The sequence below is a fragment of the Bicyclus anynana genome, chromosome 4 (assembly GCF_947172395.1).
Source record: "Bicyclus anynana chromosome 4, ilBicAnyn1.1, whole genome shotgun sequence".
In the NCBI taxonomy this organism is placed as follows: Eukaryota; Metazoa; Arthropoda; class Insecta; order Lepidoptera; family Nymphalidae; genus Bicyclus; species Bicyclus anynana.
The window spans coordinates 17,659,132-17,676,865 of record NC_069086.1 but is presented as its reverse complement, the minus strand read 5'-3'; the positions used below and the strand labels follow the sequence as shown (position 1 = coordinate 17,676,865).

General features: G+C 37.8%; 1 protein-coding gene across 4 annotated transcripts in view; it reads left to right on the top strand.

Annotated features, from left to right (window-relative positions):
* LOC112054599 (protein vav) overlaps nucleotides 1–16,837 on the top strand; it is a 30,552-nt gene extending 13,715 nt beyond the window's left edge. For 2 of the 4 annotated variants that reach the window (XM_052881234.1, XM_052881232.1), the window contains exons 5-16: nucleotides 586–756; nucleotides 1,377–1,592; nucleotides 2,186–2,305; nucleotides 3,056–3,172; nucleotides 3,739–3,930; nucleotides 5,804–6,006; nucleotides 6,912–7,029; nucleotides 7,308–7,450; nucleotides 11,486–11,638; nucleotides 12,785–12,934; nucleotides 14,150–14,318; nucleotides 15,307–16,837. In XM_052881234.1, coding sequence (XP_052737194.1) covers nucleotides 586–756; nucleotides 1,377–1,592; nucleotides 2,186–2,305; nucleotides 3,056–3,172; nucleotides 3,739–3,930; nucleotides 5,804–6,006; nucleotides 6,912–7,029; nucleotides 7,308–7,450; nucleotides 11,486–11,638; nucleotides 12,785–12,934; nucleotides 14,150–14,318; nucleotides 15,307–15,381 — 1,827 coding nt within the window. In that variant the 3' untranslated portion in view covers nucleotides 15,382–16,837. The remainder of the gene's footprint in view (nucleotides 1–585; nucleotides 757–1,376; nucleotides 1,593–2,185; nucleotides 2,306–3,055; nucleotides 3,173–3,738; nucleotides 3,931–5,803; nucleotides 6,007–6,911; nucleotides 7,030–7,307; nucleotides 7,451–11,485; nucleotides 11,639–12,784; nucleotides 12,935–14,149; nucleotides 14,319–15,306) is intronic. The other 2 variants (XR_008250796.1, XM_052881233.1) reach the window with 2 other exon arrangements.
* Nucleotides 16,838–17,734: the final 897 nt, after the last annotated feature.

Genomic DNA, 17,734 nt, shown 5'->3' with positions numbered 1-17,734 from the left:
GCCGCTTGTGCTATGATGCCAGTAGGCTTAGAATGGTTAATGCACTTGAATTTTTTTAAACACTCGCCTTTTGCTGTTCAGAATCCATAGACAATTTATCTGTGTATATTTGAGTATCAAGTATGTAAACAAATATATTTTTAATTAATTTGAATGTATTTTACATAAAGTCTTTCACCAAGTCAGCCTGCTTACATTTTACATTATCTACCATTTTTAACACTATTAATTTTTACATAAATCATTAGGAACATATTTTAAATTAAATATGAAAATACTTACTAGAATGTTTTATTTTAAATTTTCTAAATATTTGTTTACATAGTTGATTAAAATAATCATTGATTTATGTTTTATCTACATATTAGTATATAAATATTTTTATATACATTGCATGTATGAAACTAAAGTTACTAAGCACAATTTCAAAAAAATAGGCCCACCTTTTTTGAAAGAATATTTTATTTCATTGCATTCCAGATACAATGAAATATAATTTCAAAGTAAAGCAAATGTTATTTAATTTTTTCTTATATCATAACTATATATTAACCATAGATAATATAATTTTTTCAAAACTTTCAGCTAGCGACGTCGTCGCACAGTTTAGAGAAAAGGGACTATGTCATAAGGGAACTAGTGGACACAGAGTGCAATTACGTGGACGTGCTTAGTAAAATAATCAAATACTTCCTGAGGCCGCTGACGCCATATTTGAAGCCGCAGGATATGCAAGTCATATTTTTTGGTGTGAAGGTAAGGTTTTTAATAATTCAATGTTGCTAACACATTTCTCTGTGTACGGAGCCTTGTTCGTTCCACTGACACGAATGTTTATGATAATTGTGATTGTTTAATTTTAATTAAACAAAGTAATTAATTCAATGCCGCGTTTATCCTACTGCTAAGATTTACTTGGAAGATAAATAAACATTACTTGTTTTAATCTATTATTAATTAAATCTATGATTACATGGCGTTATACTGTCTAGGATTTATGCGGGAGCCGTGCCGACTGAGATGTAGTTGTAAATTTAAAAGAGCTTGTAGTTGTAAATTTGCCAATCTTGAACACATTTTAGATGTTTGTATAAAACAAGTAACCAATATAGCCAATCGACTAGACGAAAAGAAGGGCCTGAATATCGTTACTTTATTAAATAGTTAAATGGTAGAATCTTTACAAAATAACATTCAACGCTTTGAACAGCTATGAAAAGATTACAGAATTGGTAGAAGTATTCAGAAGTATGCTATTCGTTTAAGCTTATACAGGTTTACGCACCGACGATATGATATGGTATGACAAAAGATCTTACGGTTCAGGAGACCGTAAGATCGTTTGTCAGCGATAACAAACTGTTTTCATGTTTCAGGAGTTACACGAAATCCACTCAGGGTTGTTGCGACAACTGCGGCTGGCGACCGAGAACTGCGTGCCCGGCAGCGGCGCGCCGCGGCTCGCCGACGTGTTCCTGAGCTGGCGCGAGCGGCTCCTGCTGTACGGGGACTACTGTTCCAACCTCACCAACGCGCAGGACACACTGAAGACGTTAGACGCGAGAGATTCCACATTTAACAAACAGCTTTCCGTGAGTATGCTTCGTGTCATGTCGTGAGCAGTTCTTGCTGTGTGAAATTACTGCTCTAAACTCACTTACGCGCAGGATGCTCAAGACTTTAGACGCGTTTTTTTCCTTTTTTCAAGTTTTATTAGGATTTCATTACTCGCTAGTGTAAAGAATCTGTAAAAGTCTTAGACCAAGTTGCAGAATCGGTAAAGCTCAAATTCGAAGTCAAGTTTTGTAAATAGACCAAAAAATTATGATACTTTTGACGCGTCTCGTATTTTCGCGTATTTTCTTCATTATATTGATGGATAGGAAGGAGAAATAGGTTGTAACAATCTTAGATCGTCAAATAAAAGCTTAGAATGCTTATGCCAAATGTTGTAATAGCCCCTTGATCATTTTGTCTCGGGACGCGAAGGCAAATGGCATATTTACAAATTGCAAAAAACAAAATTCTCCATTGCATATGTACATATCGGAATTAACAAAATTGTAATTTCTCACTTGTCTGGCAGCTTAGATTCAAACCGTATCACATCACAATCCCTTAGTGTCTCAAATTACGATTTTCCGAGATATCCTGGTTTTAATAAATTTAACTTATTGTGTTGCAGAAATGTCAAAAAGAGCACAGCGACGGGCGCATCCAGCTGCGCGACATCCTGTCGGTGCCGATGCAGAGGGTGCTGAAGTACCACCTACTCCTCGACAAGCTCGTGCATGAAACGCAACCGGTCAGTATTATATGCCGGGCTAACCATAGCTTGACAACTTCGTTCGTAACACTCCCGACGGGCCTGATGAATGAATTGGATGAATGAAAAACCGACTGATGCACCTCATTTCTCCACACACGATTTCACACCTGCGTAGGCTTTCCCCTCGTCGCCCGCATATCATGGGAGTGTCATCAACGAACTTGCCAGACTAATGTCACAGGGAGCATACATGATGGGAAACGATAAGATTTAATAATAATAATAATTTATTTGCTAAAACATGGGTTATAACAGATACAATGAATACAATTCACAATTATTAATGGTCCAAACATGTTTTGCCACAAATTAGGCGTGCAAATTTTAAATCCAGTAATACAATATAAATGTTTAAATTATTAATATATGTTATACATGTTGATTTGATTGAAAATAAAGTGACATACAGGAAAATTACCACAACTATACCAATAATGAAATAATTCTAAAGTAATGAAAATAATAAAATATTTAAATCAAGTTTATGTCAAATTGTGAAAATATAATAAATTAGTCAAATTGATTTTAATTTAAAAAAGTCATTTTATTCGTAAATACTATTTTGACTGAGGGCATTAAAAATATTTATAGGGATTTATAGGCAAATCACACGAGTCCTTACTCGCGTCGTACAGTAGCTTAGAGATTTTAAGGGGAGTGAAAGAGGAGCGTGTGAATGTCTTCTAATACCTCTTGTATAATAATTATAATGGATTATTTTTCCAGAATCATGAAGAGTTCCGAGGTCTGGAGCGTGCGAAAGAGGCCATGGTGGATGTGGCGCAGTACATCAATGAAGTCAAGCGGGACAGCGAGGTCCTGGTGCTGCTCGCTAAAGTGCAGGTCTGTGCGCTGTTTAATAACGATAAAAACAATTAACTTATTAAGTAAATATCTTGGATAGTATGTTCTATATTGAACTTGGGAACTTACCTGGAAGCTTAACATATAGATTATATCGACATATAGACTAGCAGACGCCGCGCGGTTTCACCGGCGTGGTTTCCGTCTTCGTAGGACTATGGGGATAATATATAGCCTATAACCTTCCTCGATAATTGGGTTATCTAACACTGACAGAATTCTTCAAATCGGATCAGTAGTTACTGAGAATAGCGCGTTGAATTAAACAAACAAACTCTTTAGCTCTATAATATAAGTATAGATAAGAATTTCATTTCGAACATTTTATTTTTCTAAGACAATATACATTTCGTAAAATGTAAACCTTCACCAGTTACATTTTGTTTTGCTTGTTATTTATTTTAAATGAAGAATTTAATAGTTTTTCGAGATACTTTCTTTCTTTTTTACAAAATTGCTCGTATTTGCTTTAATTTTTATTATTTTTAGTAATAAAATCCAAAGCATCAATATAGACTGACCTGTATGATCTGTGACGGTACCAGGAGAGCATAGTGGACTGGGACGCGGCCGCGCTGGGCGCGGGCGGCGCGTGCCTGGCGGCGTACGGCCGGCTGCTGCTGGACGGCGAGCTCAAGGTGAAGGCGCACGAGGACCAGAAGCTGCGCTCGCGCTACGTGTTCGTGTTCGACAAGCTCATGCTGCTGTGCAAGCCCGTCAAGGTGATCTACCCGACAGTAAATATCGATAACTTATACTGACGTTGCTTTGCGTGCCCGCGCCAGAGGCCGGCTAGCGCCCGCTGGACTTTCGCTAGTAAGTAGATCGTGTAGGCTACCGTTTAACTCTGACATTACGAATGACGAAATATTAACGTAAAATAGATTTGTAGATGACTAGCGGACGCTCACGATTTTGTTCGTGTGATTGAGTGAATTGTGTTTCTTACAAATCCCACGGGAACAGTAGAGTTTTCCGGGATGAAAAGTTAACCTATTCTGCTCTTAGGACCAATTTACCTATATAACAAAATTTCATTTAAATTGCTCAATCAATCATGAAAAGGTAACAGGCATACAGACTTACTTTCACATTTGTAATTATGGTTAAATTTATAGATATTTAATGAATGGCACTACGCAATTCTTGACAATAAAGAAGGTTTCGCAGGAAAAAATATAAGTTCGCTGCCTAGTTCTAAATACTAACTAAAACCCCCATAAAAAGCATTATTAAACTTGTCCAATTATGTGGTTTAGTGGCGATAACTTATTTGTCAAGTCAGATTGCCCCAAAATTATGACATACAAACTACGACGGGGTCTCCAGTGTCATTATTTCTCATGGCTGAAAAGGTGCCAGAAAAGTGAATCAACAATCAAGATACCTTAGAATATTCGTGAGTATATGTCTCAGTTTAACAGTAGCCTTACATATTGGTTTAGGGTTTCCTTAGCCTTTCAATCATATTGCACCCTAATTAAGACAAGCTTTTGAACGGAGATCTTGAGGTTTAAGGTCACCTTTCATCATCAATTATTAAGATTGCATGTTATTAATGAAAAACTGCATGTAACTTTGAAATCACAAATCAATAATGCACACTTATCCATAGAAATTGGTCACAATTTATTTGTAGCTTTAGTAGACTTGCTTTTTTTTAAATAACAAAAAATTATTATTTTATATTGATAAATACACTAATAAAACTTACTTGACGAATAAACCATCTGATTGTAAAGGGAAATTAATTACCTATAAATTGAACAATGCTTTGTAGGGCATACAAGGATTACGTCCTAAGTGACGCTGTATGTACATCAACCTCAGGCGTAGTTCGGACTACTTTAGTATTTTAGTCGAGTACGAACAATTTTTGGGCGGTAAATCCAAAAAATTGTTTGTACTTGTGTTGCATGTATGCATTCAGATATTTTCATTTTGTAGAAAAAAAAATCTACTTATCTATTCATTTATCAATGAATAATCCATTAGTTTTTGACACAAAAACAAGACTTGCTTCTTGTGTTAGTGTCAAAAATAGCTTGTTATGATTTATATAGAAATCATGTCATACTTTTGTATTTACAATTTCGTATGCAAAATATATTCAAAAAATTCATTTATTTCAAGTGCTCAGCTTGTAAACTAGCACTTTATATAGAAAGATATACATTATGCTTGAATCTGTCTCAGAAGCCACTCATATATTTAAAAACCTCTTAAATTACTTAGCATTACCTAATCTCTAAATTGTCTAATCTGATCTAGCCTAAAATGCGCGCCACGACATCTCGAGACTATAGAAAGACAAATGTCGACAATAGTGGTGCAATTGAAAATAACGCTTTCTTTCGTCGCAATACAAATTGCAACTGTGCCACTATTGGTCGATAGTATGTCTGTTTCCCGTCACGAGATATGTCGTTGACGCATGCTAGGCCTTCAGACCTGGGTAACATACAAGTTTGGACCATCTTCATTAAACGTCTCTTTAATTTTACCGCATCCTAAAAGTGATAAAACTGTATATTCCTGTATCATCTAGAGTGTTTTAATGAAAGATTAAGGAAGGTCCCAAAACTGGATTAAAGTATTAAAACTGTACAGGACAACCAATACTCGTACCGCACGGGCATCCGGCTGGCGGAGTACCGCGTGGAGGAGGCGTGCGGGCGGCGCACGCTGCGGGCGGACGCGCGCTGGACGGCGCACTTCTACCTCGTGCGCCGCTCCAAGGACGCCACCTTCACGCTGTACGCGCGCACCGAGGACTGTCGGCGCAAGTGGGTCAAGACTATCAAAGATGCGATGTGAGTATATACCATACACGGCACCCGGCTGGCGGAGTACCGCGTGGAGGAGGCGTGCGGGCGGCGCACGCTGCGGGCGGACGCGCGCTGGACGGCGCACTTCTACCTCGTGCGCCGCACCGAGGACTGTCGGCGCAAGTGGGTCAAGACTATCAAAGATGCAATGTGAGTATCCAATATAGACATCCTTTTTTTCGGAAGATTTAGTGTGACGTGACGGGTAGCAACGACAGTGATTGTACCATATTTGGTAGAGGAAAAACCTTAAGCAGGTCCCAGAACTTGTAGGCTTGAGGGATCCCTTTAAAATGCATAAACACTCAACTCCCCTGCCCTACATGTTCTACATGCCCACACTAAACAATTTATGATCAATAATTACAACAAAACCATTATCGCACAAAATTACTAACGCGATTAGCAGCGTGACGGTGTTCACGCTGCCTAACAAATAACTGAGGTTAAGTCATCAAATACCCTCTTATTTATACCAACACTGATTGAGGAACAGGTGACATTAGCTTTGGATAATAAGTTACAGCATAAACGCGTTTGTGCGGGTAAACTATTGAAACATCAACACAGCAGTAAGAATATTAAGAGCAATACCGTAAAAAATCTTTGTTAAGTAATCACTTACTGATGTAATTCTTATACAATTCACTCCTTAAGGTTCAATATGCGCCTGTCTATCTCTATACCCCTTACTACTATTATGAGTAAAATAACCAAACTTTCACCATATTCACATGAAACTCAAGGAAAGCATATTTAAGGATGGTAACAAAGTTGTTACCAAAGCTCCTTTGGAGACTGGCAGACTGGATCTTGCACGAATATCAGATTTATCATAAATATAATCTTTATTATGACATAGATCATCTTTTATAATGTTCCTCTCACAGAGATAACCTGGAGCCGGCGGGTTGTCGCAGCACAAACCACAAGTTCGTCCTACACACGTTCGAAAAGCCCGCCACGTGTCACCATTGTTCAAAGTTTCTCAAGGGCAGAATATTTCAGGTAACGAAACAATAAGTACCACTATATCCTTATGCCTGACAGCCTTATGGCTGCCAGTGTTTATTAGTTAATGATCTGTGCAAATAATCTAAATGTTTTTATCATGTCTTAATATTCGATGCCCAGTTTCGGGCCAGTATAAAATAATTTGTGTCTAGAAATATCTGTGGTTGATGGATGCATCTAAGCTCGGCCAAAACCTCCGGTGACGTCACTGCGATACCATTATGGAGTCCACGACACTTGCACAATCAAATGAATACATATGTGGTTGGCAGGGCTACCTGTGCTCCGTGTGCAACGCGTGCGCGCACAAGGACTGCATCGCGCTGACGGGGCGCTGCGGGGGGCTCACCGCGCCCGCGCCGCCGCTGCCGCCGCACGCGCACCAGCCCGACAACGGCCTGCACTACTACATGTGGTGAGCACTCGCGAACATAGAACATCCTATTCCTTACGAGTATAGGCCCGTTCGTTTATATCTATAGTCCACAACTTTAGGCTTTTTACACAACAATATCACTTCTCAAAAAGGTTCTTTTAGGGCGACACTTTTCGTTTCGATTCACATACATTGTATTTTTAATAATAAGCTTTACGGCTCTGGGTTCTAGCCCTTTTGAGCCCGGATTCACAAACAATAAATTAATTATCTCGGACCAATAATAGAAGGACCTACCTCGCAAGACGTTACCTCTCTGTCAAAGAATCAACGATCTATCTATAAGTGTTTGTAAAATCGACTGGGATAGTTGAGCGGCTAACGCGTGTAAAAAAACTAACAAACGCGTTAGATTGTTCGATTGTATCGATGTTTCATTGTTGTAATCGTTTTCGTCGTCTAAAAAACTCCCTAAATATCCCGGTTTGTGTAGTAAGTAGTTCAATGGCATGAAAAACGGCCAACAACTTCTAATTCAGTAAAAGATGACGTGACGTTCAATTTGAAAATATTTCTATTTTATTTTTGTTATTCTTTACATGTTAGCCCTTGATTTCAGTCTCCCCTGATGGTAAGTGATGATGCAATCTAAGATGGACCTTATGATTTCTACACGACATCATACCGGAACGCTAAATCGCTTAGCGGTACGTTTTGTAGGTAGGGTGGTAACCAGCCAGACCTGGCACAATTAAGAAATTCTCAATCGGCCCAGCCGGGGATCGAACCTAGATCCTCCGTCTTGTAAATCCACCGCGCGTACCAGTGCGCCACGGAGGTCGTCAAAAACATGATTATAATTTATAATAAATTTGTAATAAAAACAATATCTAAAAGAAAAATCGATTCTATTCTTCTAACGAACGAACGAACAAAACATCGATCCATTAATTTAACGTTCTGTGTACAGATTATATTATTCTTGTTAAATATTTTATTATTTATTCTTGTTAAATATTTTCGATGACTGAGTTTACCTCGTCCCTTTCAAAAAACGACAGACAATTTTGTTGCTGCATTTGGGTGCGATGCATTTCCATTTCTAATTCCTCTATGTTAAATATATAGAGTTTGCACAAAAACAATACAAACGACATAAAAAGAACCCAAGCAGACATGAGTCACAAACCATTATGAAAAATAAAGATATTGAGTTTTATGGGTATTAAATGTGCATTTATAAAATTAAATAATAACTTTAATAATTTTTATAAATGTCGTATTTTCATATCAAAAGAAGATGTTTTCTTTTATTTTAATGTGAATTTTACCTTTCATTTATTGCAGAAATACCCTATACTATGATTAATTTTTTGATTTTGTGTTATTAAGTGAAAGAAGATTTGACATTTCACACACACACACTTCACAGCACAAAACACTACTACTCCTACCTCACAGTATTCGTTAACTAAATCCAGACTGTTGTGCGTATTTTCTTCCTTTGTAATTTTTATTATTTCGTTTTGTTCTCGTTTCGTTGTTGTTGTTAATTATTGTTTATTTGTTGTTTGTTTTTCGCGCGTATCTTGTATATATTATTTATTACCTCATATCTGCGAAACCGCTGAACGGATTTACGTAATTCAGATATCCTTAGATTTGTTTTAATAACCCAAGTGTTCTTAGATAGGTGAAATTAAAAAAAAACCAACAAGACGACTGTGAGATGCTATAGAATCGAGGTGATTTTTTTTTAAATATTGCAACAAGGGAATCAAATTCAAGGGCTTTTTGTGAGAATTTCAAAATGGTATATAATGGCCAACAAAAAACTACAATTAGAAAAACGTTATTTATTAATTGTATATACATAATACGCGAGGCAGACGACTATAAGGTTTATGAAGTGTAGTTATAAAATACCTTAAATAGACTAAATTAAATATATTGATTATAAAACTCGACATGTGCGAGTCGGATTCGCCCACCGAGGGTTCCGTAGATTTTTTTGAATATTTACTTATCCTCGGTTGGACATAGGTATACACTATCGTACTTTGTAACAAACGTAACAAATAAATCCGAAATTCACCATCTATCTAACTAAAAATTATGAAATAAAATAATTAAATAAACGAATAACCCGACTGCATAAATGATACAAAAACTGATTAAACTAAAGTGGGGACCTATTAAAAAATGTAGACGTAAATCATTATATTCAATATAATAGGTCCCGACTGTTTTCTAATTTTTTTCTACACTTCTGGACTGAGCTTGTTTTTTTTCTTTTCAGTTTTTGTATCATATAGGCAGTCGGGTTTTTTATTTGTTTAATTAATTAATTTATTAATTTTATTTAGTTTAGTACGAAAATGAGTGAAGCGGAGCCTGGTACTAGCCGGAGCAGTTATTCCGCATTGCTATCGTTTCCGTCACCAAAAAAGAAACGTACGAAGCTATCACCCTTATCGTCCTCCGAGAAAACCGTTTTGATTAATGTGTTTAAATATGTCGAGGATACCTTATGCTTGCTTATACATAATAAAAAACAAAACTATAAGGGTTCTTTATTGACTACGGAACCCTGAATATAAGTGAAACATTATCTGTTAGATAAATAACAGGATATAGGAATATAGAATAAAAAAAATATTGGTTATCAAAGGAAGTTTTATTTCATGACAATATTCGTAAATAATGCTGTAGTAAAATGTTGAGCACTCCTGAGTCAGCTGTTTTTGTTTATTTACATTGTTTAAAATACCTACCCGATCTGACTATACAGACATTTACCGTGCCAGACACGTGCCGTGGCAGGCAAAATAATATTCTTCTATATAGTGTTTATTGACGTATTTATATCTCTTTTTATTTTTTTAAGAAAATAAGTTTATTAATTTTTAGTGTCACAAACAGTACATCGTATCTAAGATATTATCTAAGATATGACTGTCTGTGACACCAAACAGGGTTTACAGCTCAGCATTAGCCGTTCATCGCAGAAAAGCAGTGCCCAGCGTTGATTTTCAGCTGAGCTGATTTTTATCTATCGTAACGCGGCCGCGCAGACGTTCACAGACATGGCCACGCCTGGCCAGTATTCGCTGAAAGAGTCCTTTTCATGAAACCTGAACTAAAATTGACAGCGTCTTACACAAATGACAATAAGACCGCCATTACAAAATGAGCGCCATTTATGACATTAGCACCGCGTCTGGGGGACTTCTTTCACGTGTCTAGCTACCTGCTGGGCTGTGTGAATAGACGGTGTCTGTAGGTGTCTGCAATGCTTATTGTCTGTGACGCACTGTGTCTGTAGATATAAACAGACCTTAAGTCGTGTTCCTCACATGTGAGGTACTTGGTTGACTTGTGTGAGGTCGTGACCACCTCCATGCTTGTTATTTTCGGCTACCCGGAGAGCATTGTAGACCGTGGAATCGAGTGTAGTGCGAATCAGACCAACGCATCGTTTTGCGGCCCAACGGCAGTTTTCCTTCCACTGCCAGTGGCCTTCAGTTTTTCGAGATTATCCTTGTCTTTTCTGGCAAATTTTTGAAGTACTCAAGGATTCGCTTGAAATGGTAGAGAGCATAATTTTGACTTTGTACTTGGTAAGTATAGATGCGTTTCGCTTAGTCCGAATCTGAGCATTTTCCGCCAGTACATAAAACAATTACCTATTCTGTACTTCCTACTAATATTATAAACGCGAAAGTATGTTTGGATGTTTGTCACTCTTTAACGCCGCTACTACTGAAGCAATTTGGATTGGCAATGGATTTTACTCTGGATTAACACAAAGGCTGCTTTTTATCAAGAAAAAATCCATGGTTTCCCGAGTTTTGCGAAAACTGATAATTTTAATGATATGAATGTTTGTTACTCTTTCACGCCTCGACTACTTAACCGAATTAGCTGAAATTTGGTATTGAGTTATATTATAGCATGGATTAACACATAGGTTACTTTTTATCCCGGAAAAGTCCATGGTTCCAGAGGGATTTGTGAAAAACTAAACTCCGCGGGCGTCCGCTAGTATGCTAAAACGTGAACTGTATCGAGCAGGTACGTAGGCGAGATGGGGCGCGACCTGGCGACCAGGCGGCTGGAGCGGCGCTTGGAGGGCACGTTCCTGCTGCGCTTGCGGCCCAAGTCGCCCAACCCGCCGCCGCCGCCCGCCACGCCCAACTACGACACGCAGTACGCGCTGTCGCTCAAGTGAGTGCACACTGAACTAGTCTCTCGGTTTTTTACACAGAGTAACCAGAAAGTCTTTACAAACTGCGTAAAGCCCACAAAAAAAAACGAAAGTTACGCGTCTCCTTGACATCCGCATATACAAACTTTTTTCATAATTTGTAGTTCTAAAATTTAACACTAACAACAATTACGTTAATTAATATAATAATCAATAATAACCAATAAAAAATACTCCATCTTATTTCTTTAGTTTTGAGAACAGTTTTTAGAATATTTAAAAACACGCCATTTTATTTTTAATAATATTAATAATTACTGATGCGACGGTTCGTATCGTACTGACAAGAGAACATATTCGTTTCAATTTCATATTCGTGACGGGTACGACACCGTCGTGTTCCGTTCGCTCCAGCTGTATATTATTGATTAATCTGTGTTTTTTTACAAAAAAATATATTTCGGAGAGTGTGCACAGGACATATGAGCTCGTGCCATCACACTGCAAGACACTTGTTAGGTTTCCATCCCTATGTCATTGACATCCCCAGTACTCGTACGAAGCGATTAGCTTCTTCGTTTCTTATACGCATGGCTAGGGTGTGGAACTCTCTCCCGTAGTCAGTATTTCCTAATTGTTACAATCTGGGCATCTTTAAAATGAGAGTGAACAGGCATATTCTAGGCAAGGGCGTTCCACTTTATGCCACATCTACACTTACCATCAGATCGAGGTCAAGCGCGAGTTAATCCTTAAACTGCGGCTGGAGCAACGCGTGGAGCACACATTCCTTTTCTGCTTCCTGCCATAAAGATTTCGTCAAGTTGCTAAGTAACTTTAGTGGAAGTCTTTACAACAGGCCTATCCCCAACAGCGGATGTCTATATGAAAATGATGAACAAGCATTGACCTGCGTATGCGCTGATAGCTAGGTTATTCTAAAGGGCCTGACACACACACGACGAGTGGCTACGGAAGTAGCGCAGAAAGGAGGCAGAGACATAGTGTGACATCCTCACAAGTCCTGTCGCCCACAGCTCCGTATTTTGACGGGTTTTGAGCTCGAATTAAAGGACAGCATAAACAGCATAGTGTGGCGCCTATCAAACACTTCCAACAAGTTAATAGCGTTCAGCGTGACTGACGCCTCACTAACTTCTCCACAGGACGGACAACACGGTGAAGCACATGCGCCTGTGCCGCAAGCCCATCGACTCCACGCCGCACTACTTCCTGTCCGAGTCGCGCTTCTTCCGCAGCATCGTCGAGCTCGTCTCCTACTACGAGAAGACTAATCTGAGCGAGAACTTCGTGGGGTGAGTCGCACGACTGGTGCTATGAAACTTCTTACCCTTATATACAAAAAGCACATCTTAATATTTTTCATTTCTCATACTCGGAAAGTAGTGTTGTTTTGATCTGAGTATTGGGTGAAAAATGCTGCTTCCCTCCACAGGGAGGGAATAACTCATACAAATTACTTCCCACCTAAGGGCCGGAATGAACTTTAAAAATAGAACTGCTGTCAGCTGTGAAAAGATTTTATGATTTTGTTTTATAAATATGTATCCAACTAAATTCGGACAGGCAAAAATCGTTGACCATATAGTCTGTTCAGACGTCAATAAAGTTCTTGAGGAAGAGTTGTAAATAATAAACTAATTATAAAACAATGCTGCGACCATGTGAGTTTCTAGACAGCCAGTGTGAATTTATCGCAAACTTTTTTAATCAGAATAGGCCGCAACAATTACGCAGTGGGTTCCATATTTAAAATTTGAAAAGTCGACATAAATTGGCGGGATACTGTTCTGAAATGCAAAGTAGAGTGTTTAACACGGGTAAAAGAATCAATTCCTACTCGGACTATAGCCGTCCTCGCTACGCTCGTGCGTCTTAATACCTGGCTAATTGATTCTTTCCACCCTCGTTTAACAATCTTCTATTTCTGCGCACGTCAACATGCCTAGATGCCATTCACCATACGATACAATTTGGACAATATCATCAAGAAAGTACTTGCTTGTTTAGCCTCTTTTCTTATTCTTAGAACTCACCTTATCCCATTTATACGGGGTCGGCTTTCCCAATCATGAAGCGCCATTAAGTATGGTCGTTTGCGTCATCTTCCGTCTGGCCCTTATCCTTCGTCAGCCATCTTTTAGTCTTCGTTTTTTAATATACTAGCTAGCCGACACCTTGCAAAATTCCCGTTCTCGTGAAAATACGGGGATAAAATATAGCCTATGTCACTCGCAAAGAATGATTACCCCCTAAACACTACAAACCTCTTTATAAGATTAGTGTAGAGGCGCCTTCAAGGATACAAGAATCTCACGCAATCTGGCCAAAACCACTCATTAAGATTGACAAATTACTTTATGAAAGTTCCAATTACAACGCAGCAAACGAATTAAAGTTATAACCTCAAACTAAACGCATACCCAATCCACAGCTCAAACGTAAGCTCACGTAATCCAAATTGCCGAGTTTCACCAAAGGAAAGAAAAGGAATCTATGTATGTTTCCAGCTTAAATTCATACCTTCGCTGGCCATTCCGAAGAGTGGTGGCGACTGTACTGCACGACTTCCGGCCGCTGGAGTCGTCCCAGCTGGCGCTGCGGCCCGGCGCCAAGGTGCTCATCCTCAGTAAAGAGGGCGACAGTCGAGGCTGGTGGAAAGGACGCTCACTTGATATAGTGAGTACTGCTCTCCTTCTCCTGAAGTTGCGAAGTCGGTTTCTGGTCCGATTATGACAGATTATGAGAATAAAAGTAATTTTTTTGTAAACAAGAACTAGTTATTGATGTCAGCATAACTTTTAGAGACTGGAGCCATCCCTCAATTGGAACTAGTCAATCATCATCATCGTTATCATATCAGCCGATGGACGTCCACTGCAGGACATAGGCCTTTAGTAGGGACTTCCAAATATCATGATACTGAGCCACCTGCATCCATACACAGTTACACAGAGGGCGATGGAACAAGCTATGTTAGGAGTATCTCTGCGTGATCGAATCAGAAATGAGGAGATCCGCAGAAGAACCAAAGTCAACGACATAGCTCAACGAGTTGCGAAACTGAAGTGGCAATGGGCGGGGCACATGGTTCGAAGAGCCTACGGACGTTGGGGTCCCAAAGCGCTGGAATGGCGACCCCGCACCAGGTGGACTGACGACATCAAGCGAGTCGCAGGGAACTAGTTAATGCTGTAATGTAAAGGTGACCTCGACCAGAAACTAGATGGCATCCCTTACACTTGTTCACCAAATATGTCTTTCGAAACAAATAGGTAATCCTAAGATTACTTGTACTGTACTTTGGTAGAAATTTCATTAAGAGGACATTATTGTCCAAACACATCCTGTTGTAATGTTTAGTACAATTGTCTCATTTCAATTGGTTTGACCAAATGGAAGCTGATATATAGCCAAATGGATCTTCCTTTGGTTTATTCTAATACACTAGTCATAGACAAAGTAACTTTAGCATTAAGAAAATCATTGGCTAGTTTTATGGTGATTGAAGTGCAATTTATAATTGCTAACAATTTATCTAACTATTAAAATTGTTGGATAAATTGTTAGACAGTTGATTATATCTACTAATAAATAATTTCATTTAATATACATACCCTTTTCATGTACAGTCATAAACGCAATCTGTTTTTCCACCACAATCCAGGGTGACAATCGCTCCGGCTACTTCCCCAAAGAGTGTGTGCGAGAGGAACCGGAGTGTATAGGGGCACTAGACTGATGTCCGTTTTGCCTCGCCGAGCGCGAGCATCACTACTTACCTCCGAGCGACGCCAACGACAACGACAACGACGACAGTCAGGACGACCTCGTCTAGAGATGGAGTTGCGTCATTCGGAAACTGGAACTACTTATAGGTGTCAGCATCACTTTATTAGAGACTGTGGCACATCCCTCAATTGGTTGTCAGGATGACCTCGGTCAGAGACTGGGTCACATTCCTCAATTGGAATTAGTTAATGCTGTCAGGATGACTTAGGTCAGAGACTTTGTCATATCCCCCAATTGGAAGTAGTTAATGCTGTCAGGAGACCTTAGGTCTGAGACTAGGTCATATCTCTCAATTGGAATTAGTTAATGCTGTCAGGAGACCTTAGGTCAGAGACTAGGTCATATCTCTCAAAATGGAAATAGTTGATTCTGACTTAGGTTAGAGACTGGGTCATATCCCTCAATTGGAAATAGTTAATGCTGTCAGGATGATCTTGTACGGAGACTTGTTCACGTCCCTCAATCGAAACTAGCTATTGCCGTTAGGATATCGCGTGATGTCCAACGAAAAATGTATTTGTTATTTGTAGATAGAATAAAATACAATTTTATTAACGACTAGTACGGTTGTAGTTTTTTGCCCACGATATTCGATGTGGTATCAAGCAAATAAAGATAGAAAATATGTAACAGAAAATGTTACATGGTAAAATATTACGTATATTTTAAACTGGTGGTAAAAGTGTTTTAGATTTAAACAGACGTCAGTTTTATCTGTCGTGAGCTGTATTTGAATAATTAGAATGCTGATTAAATGACTACTAAACAGCAATTCAATATATTATATCTGATTGTTCCCAGTGGTCACCAGTGTAATTTGCTCATAAAACGCAATTTTACTATTATTGATGTAGTAGATGGAAATTATCTGCACAAAAATACGGCAGCTAGTCTGTAATTGTATATAAATTTGCTCTCAGCAAAGCTCTCTTGGCATAAGTTACGACTTATTGACACAGTTTATGATATTAAAATATATATATATATTATTATATATTATATATATTATAATGTGTAAAATTGAAATAATCAAATTATTATGAAGTAAATAAGTGCTATGAAACTGTATAAGTAATAAAGTGTTAAATTAAAGTATACAAAATAAGTGAAAGTGTAAACTATTGTATAGTTTTAAGGAGAAACGTGCGTTGTTCATCGTGCTAATATAATTGAATGCTTTAAATAGGTATTGTGCTTTACGACATTGAAGATTAATGTCAAGAATACAAGGAATATATCCTTTACGACCGAACTATACTGAAGTAAGGTCACAGAAAACGACATGTAACCTCTGGCAGAGTTCGTTGTTCTGCCGTCCTTACTTTAGGTAATATAACATGTAAAGTTAGTTCATATCGAATATTATATTTTATCTAGAGAAATACGATTCATATAAAAAATAAAAATATATTATTGTTGATGTTCTAATACAGTGAAATCAAATGTATATTTATTTTTGTGAAACTATGTAAGTTATTTTTTCAAGTCATAGATAATACGCGAGTAGATAGAAATATAACAAATGTTAGTAGCATATCCTTCACTTGAACAATTGATACATTTGACTTTCTCGTTGAAAGGAGGACGGTCCAATTTTGATTTGCAATGGCGGGACATGATGTAAAAATGTTGTAAGACTAAATAGAAATGATCTTTTGGAGGGTACTTTAAAAACAGGTAATACTGTTATTAAAAAACATGTATCTTTTGAAAATTTGACGGTCTGAGCGGCCTTGTACTTCGTATTTACTCAAAATGTTTTCTGCACGTTGTACGAGTCCTCTAGACCGCGCAGGAGTAGACTATAAATAAAATTACTGACTAAAATATGTGGACCGTCTTCCTATGTATAACATGATCGCAAATTTGTTAGTAAGTGACGAATTTTTCGGAAGCGATTTAATTCTTTCCATGCGTTTATTTTTCTGTGAGTGAGATCACACAAAAACTTTGCTCATAGATGTGCAATCTGTTTAAATATAAATATTTAAAAGGAATTATAAATAACTATTTATTAAATAAAGTTACAAAATGTTCAAATTCAAATTTAAATATAATCGAAATCCCCTCTATTCATCGTAGATTTTTTAAAAGAAGGTTGCTTAAAATCCTAGTAAATACATGAACTAAAATATTAAAATAAATAAAAATATGTATATAGATTAAAAATAATCCCTATTATGTCCTTTCTGAAGTTTCGAATCGAAGATTTATTGTTCAAATCCCTATTTAATGTTATAAATCTTGAATAGATAGTGTTTCCAATTGAAAATAAACATATTAATTTATAGATGACAAATAGG